The sequence below is a fragment of the Micrasema longulum genome, unplaced genomic scaffold (genome assembly GCF_059751315.1).
Source record: "Micrasema longulum isolate JH-2025_06_02 unplaced genomic scaffold, ASM5975131v1 h1tg000811l, whole genome shotgun sequence".
NCBI classification, from domain to species: Eukaryota; Metazoa; Arthropoda; class Insecta; order Trichoptera; family Brachycentridae; genus Micrasema; species Micrasema longulum.
The window spans coordinates 75,143-89,953 of NW_028278003.1; the positions used below are offsets into that span (position 1 = coordinate 75,143).

Consider the following 14,811-nt stretch of genomic DNA (forward strand, 5'->3'; position numbering starts at 1 on the left):
CATATTGAATGTGGAAATGCAAAATTGTCTAAACGATATGTAGCCAATATTACAGAAGAGCCAATTAAAGTTTTTTTTCTTTAACTAATAAAAAATCTCTTTTTTTTTGTTTCAATTGTGTAGGAATCACGCCAATATAATAGGTATATATATGATTTTTTTATTGATTACTAGCGGACCCGACGGACGTGGTCCTGCCCGAACGTTGGCTTGCCTGCTATTAGCTGGTTGAATAAATATTTTTTTGAAAATTAGGACTCACGTTTTTAATTTTGGACTTTTTTAAGCTATTTATATATTCGTAATAAGGGTAATTTTTTCGTTTTATCTCCTTATGTGATTGGCTAAGAGTCCTCGTCTTACTTAAATCAAAATTGTGTAAAAATCACTGCTCTAGTGCCATAATCCAGGAAGAAAATACGGGAAAACGTGTTAATGAAAAAAAAATCAAAGCGCAATTTACCTGGAACCCTCTAAAATTATGACACTCAGCCCATGCCCAACGCGAATTTAGTCATTCTTTATTCGCCAGCTGTGGTTTGACGTAAGTTTGATATTTAATTCGAAACCAAAATAAATAAAAAGGGAAATGCCTGATTGCTTCGTGAAAGCGTGCAACTGTTAGTATCAAAGGACTTTTTGTTGATAAGTAGGTACCTAGGTACTCGTTTATGATTGAATTCCAAAACTAAAAATGATTCATATTCCCGAACGTTGGACTACCTGCTATAAGCTAGTTCAGCAAACGTTTTTTCGTAAATAGGGACACACTTTATTTAGTTTTGCCTTTTTTGAGCTATTTATATATTCGTAATAAGAGTTAGTTTTTCGTTTTATCTCCTCATATGATTGGCTAAAAAACTTCGTCGCGTTCAAATCAAAATCATGCAATAATCAGTACCCTAGTGCCATAATCCATGGAGAAAATACGGGAATACGTGTTATTAAAGAAAAGTCAGACCGCGTTTTACCCTGAGCATTCTAAAATCATGATACTCAACTCATGCTCATCGCTAATTTAGTCATTCTTTAACCACCAGCCGGGTTTCGACGTGACCTTGACATTTAATTCGAAACCAAAAGCAAAGGAAGAACTAAGATAGACCAGATCTTGTCTTGAGGTAATATTTTTTTTTTCTTTTTTTCCTAGCTTTAAAGCTTAATAAAATTAATTTTATTTAGTTGTATTTTATTTCATTCATACCTGTTTTAAGTATGAGAAAATGTGTTTACCATTGTTGGAATGGACTGTATAAGTCTGTCAATAAATAAATAAATAATGATAAAAGAAAAGTTTCTGTGTCGTGAAAGCGTGCATAAACTGTCCGGATAAAAGGAAAAAGACTTCATCGATTAGTAGGTACCTAGGTACTTGTTTATGATTGAATTCCAAAACTAAACATTTAACTGTTTTTAAACTAAATATTCAAATATTAAATTTAATTAGGTACCTTGGTACTTGTTTATGGTTGAATTCCAAAACATAAAATAATTTATTTTCGAATATAGAATTTTTTTTGCAAATGTCAAACTCTGCGCGACTTACCAACAGTGGTGCATTTTGTCTAAGAATCTGTTCTTCAAAAATGTATCAAAAGTCATTTAAAATTATTTAAGCATTACAAAAAATCCATTTAAAATAAGTAAATGTGTAGAAATTAAGAAATTGTAAGAAAATTAATCAATTCATATCCAATAAAAAAAATTGATGTTTTAAACGTACAAAAAAACAACTTTCTCTGATTTTTTTGGAATATGCATTTTAGTCGAATGCAACCCTGGAAGTTCGATGAAAATCACATATTCGCTCCTAACTTTTTTCTGATGAATATATTGAAGATAATATACAAACCTTATTCACGTAAATAAGATTATTTTGCAAAAAATCGCATGTAAATTGGTCCAGTAATTATTGAGTCTATAAAGGACAAACTTACATACATTCATTTTTATATATATAGATAAAAAAACTTTTTTTGAAAACGCTGCTACACATCACTTAATAAATTTTGCTTTTCTACCGTCGATACTCGTATATTGTGTGTAACGAAAGTATTTTATATATATGTACAAGCTCTATCTCCCCACTAAACAATAGCTGTCTTCATCGGGGGACACTTATCAGGCTGGTACACCCCGGGACCCGGTACAGAGAAGGGAAGAAGTCCTGTTTTAAGCCCAAAACTCCACGCCGCCGCCGGTACTGTAACTGGTCCGTGTTGTGTTATTTTATTTACATGTACAAGCTCTATCTCCCCCTAAACAATAGCTGTCTTCATCAGGGGACACTTATCAGGCTGGTACACCCCGGGACCCGGTACAGAGAAGGGAAGAAGTCCTGTTTTAAGCCCAAAACTCCACGCCGGTACTGTAACTGGTCCGTGTTGTGTTATTTTATTTACATGTACAAGCTCTATCTCCCCCTAAACAATAGCTGTCTTCATCAGGGGACACTTATCAGGCTGGTACACCCCGGGACCCGGTACAGAGAAGGGAAGAAGTCCTGTTTAAGCCCAAAATTCCACTAGAATGAAACATATTATTGTCCGCTATCATAGTGTAGTGGTAAGCGCGTTTTTGGTTTATTTATCATCATCATCATTCCCTTTCCGTGCACTGCATTGGTACACCAACCGTAGCGTTTCTTGATTATTGTTGTTACATGAAAGTAAGATGATCGGTATTACGCTTCAGGTACCAGTCCAGGGACTATGAAATATTCTAGTGGGAAAACACCATTTTAAATAAATATTTAATATCAACCATGTCGGGAATCGAACCCGAGACCTCTTGAATGGTAGGCAAACGCGCTGACCATTACACTACGGGGCCGACAACAGTACATAAAAATTATTTTGAGATTATTTAACATTCATTTCAAAATAAACTATCTCTTAGGTGGCTGACTACTAAAGCTTTCACTTTACCATCTTTTCTGGAATAATTATTGCCATTTAATTATTCCGATCAGCCGCGCTGCACAGTGATAATTTTTTAACGTTTAACTTGAAAGTTAATTTTTTTACTTTGCGCTAGTAGAAAATGATCAGACTTGAAATTGACAGGCGCCGTGGCGCAGTTGGTTAGACTGCTATCTGTGAAACTGGCGTCGCGGGTTCGATTCCCGCCAGTTGCAATAAAAAAATCCAAGAAAGATTTTTTTCTCAATTGGTCTGGGTGTTGTGGTGTGATTTTCATTACCTTCTTCCATATCCCCTCTATCCCACCTGCTGACAAGCCTCAAAATAGAGGCTTAGCGGGTTATTCCTTAAAAAAAATAAAAAACATAATATTCTAGTGTGAAAACGCCCTTTGAAATAAATATTTCATATCAACCATGTCGAGAATCGAACCTGAGACCTCTTGCATGGTGGGCTAACGCGCTGACCATTACACTACGAGGCTGACATGGTTTATTTGTACTGCATATTAACAGAATAACTACATGAGAATATTCTAATTATGAACATTTAGAATAGAATGTGGTTTATTATTGCACCGGCACCAGAAGCGTTAGAATGATCACCTTTCTCTCGTGTAATCAACGATTCAGTGCAGTGTTCTATGGACGTGTGGGATAAAGATCAATTAGCTCCATAAAACATCGCCCTCATTTATAAATCGCTTGTACGTACGTATTAAGGTTATGCTCAAAATTATGGAAATGCTTGCGATATTTGGAGTTTAGATCACCTTAACACAAAATTCATGGAATAAAATTTTACTCGTTTCTTTATGTACTCGTATATTATACTTAGCATTAGTCCTTGTATCTATTCACCTCCTCGATGCGATGATCAATATCTACACGGCACAATAAAATAACATAGGGTGGATTGAAATAATAAATTTGAATTATTTTTGTTTATTTAATGGCGCGTAAACGCACTAACCAGTACACTATGAGGCCGAATTTCACCTGAAAGTATTCATTATATGAATAAAAATTTGTTTGTGAACCAATGCAGTGCCCTATGCATTATTAGGTGCGGAAACGGGAATGATGGTGATGATAGCGAATAAAAAATAATCAATAAATATCAATCCACCCTTACTTTAACGTGTCGCGTGGATTTGGACGGGACGTATGAAATGGGTCGTAATTTTGAATTTTGTAAAACCCGTTTTAAAAGAATTATTCACATTTTGTATCAATTGTCACTTAACAGGCCGACACATTTTTTTTTCTTAAAATTATTTCTTGTTCTGAAGCAGCGATGATTGTTATGTTCATAAGGATCGAGTGCAAATAGCACATAATGTTAAAAGCGTATTTCATGCTTTTTTCGGTGATAATCTAGGGACGTATTCTGGATCAGTGATATTGGATTTGGGATAAGACCAGCATTTTTTGTGATTTGTTATTTTAGGAAAACCATGTTTGCCAACCAAATACGTTTAATTTATCTCATTTACATGTAATTACATATTAAGAAACAACCCTTTACCTTTTAAGCTACAAAATAAACGCTAAATAGATAAACATGTTACTACAGTACATAGATACAATTCGATAGTTTTATAGGAAAAGCATACTGTTTAAGCTACTCCATTGAGTCAAGTTTTTAAGTGCGTAATATTTTTTTCTCAGTCAATCGGTACTCGGTACTTCGTATGATCGGGTATTCAATCCCCACTAATCGACTACCACAGATCCAGAGCTAAGATTAAGAACATTCTCAAAATCGCGCTCATATAAACTAACTAAAGGATTATGCATATCGAAATTTATTATTCTGTAATGAAAATATTCATGTTTTATATAGATAATTTGCATAAACAATATTTTTATAATTTTAATACAAATATGTTAAAATTATTATAAATTTGGTTCCAAAACTTCAAATTCTTCGAAAACCATTTCTCCAAACTTGGTCGTTGTTTTGTTCTTAGTTCCATTAGTGTTGACGTAATAGAATTTTTTTTCGTAGTTGATGGGATCGCTAAATGTTTTTATAGAATCTGCTACGGTTTTCGATTCACTAGAATCAATAGTTTCATACTTTGTTTCACTTTCGTTTCTGCTAGCTTCGTGCTCTGTCGTTTCAGTTAACCCGATTCCTGTGTTTTGGGAACTATTATTATTGACACAACCCATATCTACATGGTTTTGTCTCGATGATTCATTATTCTCTTTTTTAACCGTAGTTGTTTCTAAGTTGTGATTGTTTGTACCGCACACTTGTGTTTCGTTATCTTTATCTTTTTCAGCACCCGGAACAAATATTTTTGTTTTTGAAGAATTCGAACAAAAATTGTGGGTGTCGTAAACCTTAATGTCGCATTTCTTGAATGCATCATCTTTTTCTACGTCACTAAATGGAGAAGCCACCATTCCTTTTCTGTAGCTTTCAATTCTGCATATTTTTGTTTTAACGGAATTTTCGGCGTCGTAGATTAATGGCGGATCATCATAATTTCTTTTATTTTTTGATTTGTAAATCCGCCTTATATTTTGATCCTCACCAGTTCCAGCAAGCTCAAGTCGGCTACTACAACTATTAGACTTAACGAGTTTAAACTTGAAACCTAAATAATTTTCTCCTTTGCCGTTATTAGCTCGTTCTGCTCTCTCACGAATATCATTTTTTTCAGTTATTTCACTACAAGAACAACATTTACTAAACCTATCAGTATCTGCGACAGATGCTGATTCGCTTTTAATTGTATTCGTTGAAGTGTCTAAACATGCACATTTTCCTTCTGTACATTTGGTTAGACATAATGTGCAATCTCTGCAACAATTCCTTTGAAGGCCTCTTATTTCTTCCATGATAGCTTTTGTCATTGGACTAACAGCTGGGCCACTCCGTTCATCTAGAACTTTTCCCCCGTAATAGGTTATCGATGTTCCACATTCTCTTATTTTTTGTAATATATCTTGGCTCACGTATTGACTTTCATAACACATACTAGGGTTGAGAGATTCACATAAATATTCTTCACTAGATGAACTGTAAATATTATCTGTATTTACTTTATTCGATTGAAATGGACTTAGTGCGTCTGTGTCATAATCATGATCATTATTCGAACTCAAATCTCCACTTGAAACACCACTAGATAAGCTGGCAGTGTCCCATTTTTTTTGACCGTATGATGTATCTATTGTTAAAAACCTCATCTTTTTACGATTTCCGGATTTATCTAGTTTAGAATCCACCGAAAGAGTTTTGTGATGAGTTGATCGTTTTGACATGCTACTGTTTGAATCACTGATTAAACATGGATTGGAATTTTCTGCAGGTCTTCGCATTCTTAGTGTACCCTCGAAAATATTTCTGACTGTTTTTACTGTATCAGGGTCGGGTAATTCCTCTTCAATGATTTCTTTGTTGACCCGGATTGGATGATAAAAAAAATGCCTTTTTAGTCCAGAATTTTTGAACATTCTTTGACTATTTTTATCATTTTCTTTGTTAATTTTATGTTCTGGCGTTTTGGAGTTTGCTCCAGTAACTCTACATTTATTGGCAGATCTTTTATTTGGGGAATTGACCCCACTCGTTGATTCAATTTTAGTTCTAACAGGTTCGATTATTACTATATTATTATTAACCAACAATTCCTGAAAACTGTAATCTTGTAAATATTGTAAAAGTCCATCGAATTGAGCTTCTTTCTTATAGTTAGTTATCATGCTTTTTCGAAATAAATCAGACTTCATTACTTTATACCTGATATGGTCGAAATCGGCTCCGTCTTGGTCATAGCTTTTAGACTTGATAAGCGTTGTATGTTTGGTTTCAGTACCATCAATACCTTTGCTAGGCGTATCTAGTTCAACTATCTCTATATCTGGCGAGAAACTTTTGAATTCCGTTCCTGATTCTCTGTGTTGTGTCGAGCTATCAACGGAAGAATTATTTGTTGCCAAATTAAGTGTTTCGTTGAATTTGTCGCAAGCCATTTCTATTAATTTACTGGAATCACATAATATCTTTTTTATAGGACTTTCTTCACATATGGATTCGCCCTTTTCTTTTTCTGGGCCATCATCTTTTTTCCAAACATCTTTGTCGGAATCACATGTTTTTTTTATACTATCGACAATTTTAACTGTCTCAATTGACTTAACGATATCTTCGACTGAAGTAATTTGATCAGATTGGTCTTCATCGGGTAAACAATCTCTTAAATTTTCAATGGTTTCATATATTTCCTCACCTTCAGGTTCATCATCCACCTTCTTTTCGATTAATTTAGACCAGTAATTTTTCACTGAATGCAATTTTTCTTGATATTCTATATCTGTCTTAACGACGTTATCAATTTTTTCGGTCACATTGAAAATATTGGTTTTTGTTTTAAAGCTACCAAAATATTTGTTATTATCGCTTTTACTATTTAATTCCAAAGCTTTCCTGTGATCACTTGGGTGGTTTAATTTCATCGCTTTATTGGTTTCGCCTTCGTGTCTCCCATTCCGATTGTCAGTGATCATTAACACTTGTGGGCGGGACATTTCCGATTTTTTTTCCCCGATTATTTTTTTATCTTTAATTATAAGACGTGCTGGTGGTCTTTCAAATTTATTCTGAACTGCGGCTATTTTCGAGCTTCGTTCCTTTTTCACTCTTGGTATCTGCCTTAAATTATGTTTGATTGCTTCTTCTTCAATCAAAGGGACTGGGGATCCTTGAAATTCACTTTTGTGTAAATCAGAGTTTGATTCGGTTTCTATATTATTTTCAGAGGAAGGCAACAACCCAGCTACCGGCTCTCCAGCGATATCTGAGCGAGTTGAAATACTTTCCTTTTTTATTGGCTCTCTGTATATTTGTTGAACTGGTTTTTCGAAAGATATTTGTGGTTCTATAATAATTGTTTGATGACCACTTAATGGAAGAATTGTTACATTTGTTCCTTCTTTTGCATTACAATTTAGTATATTGATTTCCTTTGAATTGAAACTGCATAATCTCTGAATCTGTTTATTTTCTCGACAAACTACGTCATATATTGTGGTCGAAAGTGATTTCGATAGAGGTTGTTTATTATTTCTTGTACAATTAATACCTTTATTCGATGTTAACTTATCGTTTGGCGGATTCGGAGGCGCACATATATCTAGAGATTGTATTCCTGGTTTGGGTTCTCGTTGACGCAATGAATAATGCTTTGTTACAGGGTGACGTCGTTTACCAATAATTTTCTTCTTGTTAGTATCTTCAGTTATTGGGCCAGCAACAAGATCTGAATTAGTTATGGGACTGATCGATATAATATTTTCTGAGAATTGTTGACTGTCTTGAATACCTAATAATTCTGTGTTATTATAATTTTCTTCCCTCGTTTCGGATGTTACTTCTGATTCGTCATTAACAAAAAGTTTAATCAATTTATTGACTGATGCATTTTTACTATTACTTTGGTTTTTTACTATTATGTTTGTGTGTGTTTTATTTTCCTTTTCTATGATTAAGTCATCCACCGTGCCAGCTGAACTATCGTCAAAGTTAAATTTATCATTAGATTTTTCACTTTCTGTTTCGAATTTGTTTCCTTCCCTGTTTTCTATTAATTCTGAATTAATATAATTATTTTGTGTATCACTTATGCATTTTTCGTCTAGTTCGTTTATAAAGTTTAAACTGTCATTATACAATTCACTTTCCGTTACATCCGCTTGTTCTTTAACCTTAACAACCGGCTCCTCGATAAATTTTTCTGGTGTGTGATTCACGTTTAGACGCTTAACGTGACCATCGTTTAAATATGTTTCTTCTTGTCTTAGCTTAGCGTCTATTTTTTCTGATCGTTTTAATCCTCTGCTTATATTAATATCTGGTAGCGAAAAGTACTGATTTTCTAAGAGTGTCGTAACGAACGGCTCAGTCGTTATGTTTTTCGCGGAGCTGCTTTGCCGGTATAAGGACCTTGTTTTGAATTCCTCGTAAAGTTGTGCTGGTGAAGGTAATGTTTCGATCTGTTTATATTTTTCTGATATTTCCTTTTTAGAATTTAGGTTAATTTTTTGAATTTTGGTTTTATTTTGTTAACTTGCGTATAAATCGATTTCAAATCGTCGAAAGATTTACTATTAAAACTATTTCCAGCACTCTGTAAATTCAACGGAATCTCCACAAATGTTTCTGGGTATTTAGACTCGCAATACTCATGTATTTTTTCAGCTAGTGATATTGCTAAATTCTCTATCTTTCTGCTGTATATTTCTGGAGAAGACGAAGATAATGTTATATAAGACGTCACACTTGTATTATCATTTTCTTGCGATGTTTTTCCTCTTTCTACAGATTTGTAAGATTCGTTGTCCGACTTCAAAAACTCGAAAGTCTTTAAATTCGTTCGAGTTGGACCTCTTGTTATTGTTTGTAAATTAATTTCATTCAAGAAACCCTCTTTATTTTTTATAAATTCAGCATTATCGATAGAGTCTGCCCCATTCTCTTCATTCGAGAAATGTTCAGTATTTCGGTAATTAGGTTGTGAATGTTGAATTGATATACGATCTACACTGCTATTAGAAGACCTGACGCTATCAGATTTCTCATCCTGTATATATGCAGGTCCATAGTAATCACTGGTAATTTCGTTATTATTTGACTGTCTTTCGGATCTAATGAATAGTGGCTTACTTCTAGAATAATTAGCTCGCGAATGATTTTCGTGGTCGTTAGTCTCGGGAGATGATTCTTTATAAACACTCGAATTATTCCCTTCGAAATAATAGTTTTTATGGATGTAATTAGAATCCAAGCTATCGATTTCGCTTGGGTTCCGCGAATAAGTTGTTTCTTCAGTGTGCTTAATATTTAACAATGCATTTGAAGATGTAATCCACCCACTATGATGTTTCTTGTAGTTTGGTGCGTCCTCATACAAACCTTCCCCCCCAGTAAGGTTAGGTTCGTCCGGTGGATGATTGGGATTGTCAGAGATGATCCCGTAGCAGGAACTGGTTGATTTGTTGTATATTCTCTCTAGTGCATCTTCCTTTGTCTGGTATTTCGTTCTAGATGTCGCCCTAAAAGGAGATAACGATTTTTATTTTTAATAAATAATATTTCGTTTGAGGCTCAAAACAAAGTTATTGATCGTTTAAAAAAAAACTTATTTATCCCTTTTAAAGTATTTACGAATAAAAACGATATGAGTATGGTTTTATGATATATGTGAGAAAATAATTTTAGATACAAAGTTTGAAGTTTTTTTCCAAATAAATTTTTCGTTAATAATATCATCAATGTGTGATGCCCATGTCTTTTAACGTTATTAGTATAAAATAAATGTACTGCGATTCTAACACAGAAAAATGACCCATCTATCTACGCGAGTGAAACGTTAAACGTATTTATTTACTAACGGACATTGTCCATGTATACAATTTATAAGGTTTAAATATTACAATAAAAGAATAGTTTAAAACATTTTTTAAAAAAAAGAAAGAAGCATTGACAAACATAAGGGACATCGAGACAAGATCTGGACTATTTATTTAGTGCTCGTTTAAATCGTTGTAAACTTAACCAAAAAAGTCCAGATCTTGTCTTGAGTTAACAATACGACAAAGGCGGGTCAACGTATATTATTTTTGAGATTTATAAAATATCAAGAATATTTCATATACATATTGTATTTTGAGATTTATAAAATATCAAGAATATTTCATTAAAATAATATGAATGTACTCATCTTCTCCGTTTTACATCACAATTGACAATATTTCTTATAAATTCTTAAATGAAAATATTTATTTATTCGTTTAAAAATACCTAAGATGACGAAACAATAAATCGTCAAAAAATAAATAAATACGTTGATTTAAATCATTGTTTGAATTAACACAAAGCTTCTTATAATGCTTGTAATGCATATAAAATGGTCATTATAAAAGTTTTTTCAACTATTTTTATATGGGTTTAGGTATTTAAAAAAATGTTTTTTTGCTATTAAGTATTATCCAGAATAATATAGTTGAATTATTCGATTACTAAGAATCGTAGAAACTCGGTTACCAGTGAAACGCGCTCCCTCCACGTACCCGAAAACGGGTTTTGCTCGTACAAAAAAAAACTTTTTTTGTCCAAAAATCGAGTAAGCAAGTTAGGTTATTGTACCTTTCCTTGTAGGGCGGTCTATCCGCTAGTCTAGCCCTGGGGATGAGGGGGCCGAAGCAGGCTTCCTCCCTGATGACTGCCAGGGAGCGGGAGCGGCGCAGGCCGGGGGCGTGAGCGGTGGCGGGGGCGAGCCCCTCGGGGGCTGCTGCTCCGCCGGACAGCCACCACCTCTCCTGCTGACTCCGAGCTGTCAGATGTCTGTGAACGGTTTATGATTTTATCAAATTTAAATCTAATTACGATGCTGGAATTGAAAATTTAGTTTGCTTGCTCTCAAAACAGGAATGTATTGCACTTAAATTATTTACGTTGTGCTACAGAGTTTATAAAGGCGGGTGGTGAAATCGTTTTGCATAGCTGCACAAGCTTTTTAACCGATGTTTAGAGGTAGAATGCACCTCTGCAGACTGGAGAAGGGCTGTTGTTGTGCCTCTATACAAGGGAAAAGGTTCAAGGGTGGAATGCGGAAAATATAGATCAATCAGCCTTTTGAGCGCTGTTGGCAAAATGTATGGAAGAATACTTATTGAGAAGTAAGAAAGGTTACTAAGGATATACAGAGCGGTTTTGTGAATGGAAGAGGATGAACGGATTAAATATTTACTTTACGAAACATGTCAGAAAACTGTCTTGAACCAAAAGCTTTTCTGCGCATTTGTCGATCTGCAAAAAGCATTTGATAGAGTTGACAGAGACAAATTTTGAAAGGTGTTCTCGGAGTATAGGAGCAGAAATCTGACACGAGCTATTGCTTCTCTGTATAAAGACAGCACAGCATGTGTTAGGGTAAATGGATCATACACACCGTGATTTGACATTCATAAAAGAGTCAATCAGGGTTTTGTGATGTCACCATGGCTGTTTAACGTATATATCGATAACTGTATGAAAGAACTGGAAAGTTTAGGAATATGAGCGAAAATAGGTGATTTAACTGTTAATTGTATTTTATAAACGGCTAAAAATATTTACAGTCCAAATGTTGATGAATGAAGAAAAAGAGGTAGACCAAGAAAGACATGGTATGACCAAATCCAACAAATACTTGGAGATAGACATGTTGGAATAATAATTGGCGCGCTTGTATGAGAAAATGTATAAATGTGGAGGAAGCGAAATCTGTGATGTGTCGTTCTATCCTCTCTACCTACCCTTACGGGGAATCGGCGTGATAGTTTTTGTAAATTATTATTAATTATTCACTTTCCAAACACAAATTTTATTGTCACTTCGTAAAAATCTATTTTTTTGCGTGTTTTTAACTTCTGATAAATCAAACGATAGGTGTTGCTTCTTTTAAACTATCTTATTCGGTATTATAATTATCAATTCATTATGGATACGTAATATATTTATTTTAACAGTGTGTATTTACACAATTTTATATTAATAAGTTTCAAAGAAAATTATTAAAAAAATATGATTATATATTTAATAATTTTGATTGTATAATCCGGAAATTTATACACTTAACTATTTAAAAAATATATTTATTTATTATATTTTATTTTTGCACCGCAACAGGCCAGGAGGCCGAATTACAGTGGTAAATTACACCACAAAACACCCAGGCTTGAGAAAAAGCACATTGAATTTTTCTGTTCTCACCGGGGATCGAACCCGGAACCTTCCGTGAGTGAGTCAAGCGTCTTGACCACTACACCACGGAGGCCGCCATCATATCACATTTCACGGAATTCGCTAATATTTTAATTTCCGAAGACTTAATCAATTTTTATTAAGAAAAAGAAGATTACATTTTAACATCACAGTAAAGATGGAAAAAGATGGGTCAATTAAATAAAAATTTCTTTAAGATGAAATGGATGACAGTAACATGTATAGCCACAATTTATTTTATGAATAAAATACGAGCGATACATTAATCCACAGATTTGGAATATCCAGTGACCAGTTTCATCACTTTCGCGACATCTTCGAGACTGGTACTCGTCTTTTATTTATATAATAAATTACAATGAACTGCCATCAAGAATTTTCACTTACAAACTTAAATGTTTTTATAACCACAATGTTAACTGACTTACAAAAGTATTCAAGTTAAGTTACTGTTAATACGTATTTTACTTGTTCCTTTATAAAAGCAATGAAGAATAACTAGTAAGATGTGTTTCTGTCTCTTAAAACGGATGGAGTTATTTGTAAAACATGTAGATGACTCGCGCATAATTTACGCAATGGGGTTGACCAGGACTCATTTTCGCCTAGTAAATATAATCGCTGCAAAATAAAAATTAGAAACATCGATATTTTAATGAAACTCCTCGTTTTACACGATTTTACTTACGCGCACTTGTATGCATACGTTGGTGCAGACTTGTACGGTATGAATCTCCTTTACAAAACGAAACCATTGACTTTTCCCGTTGAAGGGTAAACTAAACGTTCCCCTACTTGGAATATGTGGGAAAATGTGTCAATTGAACATTAAAAGATCTCTTGTTGAGATCAAATATTATTTTTTTTAAAGGGAAATACTCGAGTAGTTATTATTTACTCAAATATTTAAATTTTCAGACCGTTTCCTTAAAGTCGTAAATACTTGTGCTGGAAAAATGGAAATCGAGTTGTGGTAGAGTGGGATTTGAACCTCGGACCTTTGGCCCGTGAGTTCACAATACTACCACGGGACCACAACCCGGTTGTGTATACAATATTATATTTTGTACTATTATTATATTATATTATACAATACAATATTTTGAGTTCATCCAAATGTTTGTAGACAAAAGACTGGATTTTATCCCCTAGAGAGTCATTTAGATTACCAAATTACAACAGGGATGGAGTACATTTTATAGAAGGGAATATGGAAGACTAGGGATTTACAGGGCTTATGACCTGTAATTGGCTGGTTTAAGTGGCCACTTAACACACTAACATTCACAATTTTTCCTATGTTCGAACATCCATATTTCTTCATTGACTCCCTAGGGAGTGAAATACACTATTTTGTCTACAACATTTAGACAAACTTGAAATTTTGTAATAAAACCAACTGGTCCAAGAAGTTTAAAAATTGGAAAATTATTTTCAGGCGTTGCCTAGTATGGGAAATAATTCGATCAGATAAATCTATTCACAACAATAACGATCTCAGCTACTTAACTTCACTAAAATCAACAGATAAAAGAAGTGAAGAAGCTTTTTTTTATGATAGAAATATGATAAATGTTACAAAGTGTAAAGTGGCAACTTTGACAGGTCTAAAGCCCTGTAAATGCCTAGACTTCCATATTCCCTTCTCTAAAATGTACTCCACCCCGATTGTATTTTGTTAATTTATTAAACAGGATAGAAAACACTTGAATGATGTGTTCGAATAGATGTTACATTTTGTGGAATATTGCAAATGCAATATGTGCAAAAAATTAAATGATGAATTTTTAGGTTATTATGCTCGAGTAAAATAATAGCTTTAGGGCATAATAAAATAATGTTTTTCCGGGCTTAAAATAAGTAAGTCAATTAAAATAATTTATTGAAATCGAAAAAATGAGTTTTTGGTAAACGTTTATTAGGATAGCCTCGCCGTCTGGCCCTGGAACAACGAGTGTATTAATATGTTATGTGCATGTTATTATGATTTTACTTTATATTTTGTTCTAAATGTTAAGTGTATTTTGTATTCTATTCGTCCTAACTCAACACAGGACTTAAGTCCCATGGAGTTGGGACTTGTGTCCGCATAAATGCAAATAAATGAATA

At 33.8% G+C, this 14,811-nt stretch overlaps 3 protein-coding genes across 4 annotated transcripts in view; 1 reads left to right on the forward strand and 2 right to left on the reverse strand.

Annotated features, from left to right (window-relative positions):
* Positions 1 to 14,811, forward strand: part of MCU (mitochondrial calcium uniporter) — a 128,379-nt gene that overhangs the window by 18,424 nt on the left and 95,144 nt on the right. The gene's annotated exons all lie outside the window — the stretch shown is intronic.
* On the reverse strand, positions 4,381 to 9,699 carry jv (javelin). The gene has a single exon (XM_088230711.1). The coding sequence runs from the start codon at positions 7,463 to 7,465 to the stop codon at positions 4,820 to 4,822; it is 2,646 nt and encodes an 881-aa protein (XP_088086837.1). The 5' UTR covers positions 7,466 to 9,699; the 3' UTR covers positions 4,381 to 4,819.
* The window catches only part of LOC148278897 (uncharacterized), a 59,714-nt gene continuing 53,303 nt past the window's right edge, over positions 8,401 to 14,811 (reverse strand). Inside the window, exons 3-4 of the mRNA XM_088230719.1 lie at positions 11,082 to 11,279; positions 8,401 to 9,988 (exon numbers count right to left, since the gene is read on the reverse strand). Coding sequence (XP_088086845.1) covers positions 8,965 to 9,988; positions 11,082 to 11,279 — 1,222 coding nt within the window. The 3' untranslated portion in view covers positions 8,401 to 8,964. The remainder of the gene's footprint in view (positions 9,989 to 11,081; positions 11,280 to 14,811) is intronic.

Excerpts from the sequence above, each read along its gene's own strand:
- jv (XM_088230711.1), bottom strand. The coding sequence starts at position 7,465 with ATGTCCCGCCCACAAGTGTTAATGATCACTGACAATCGGAATGGGAGA.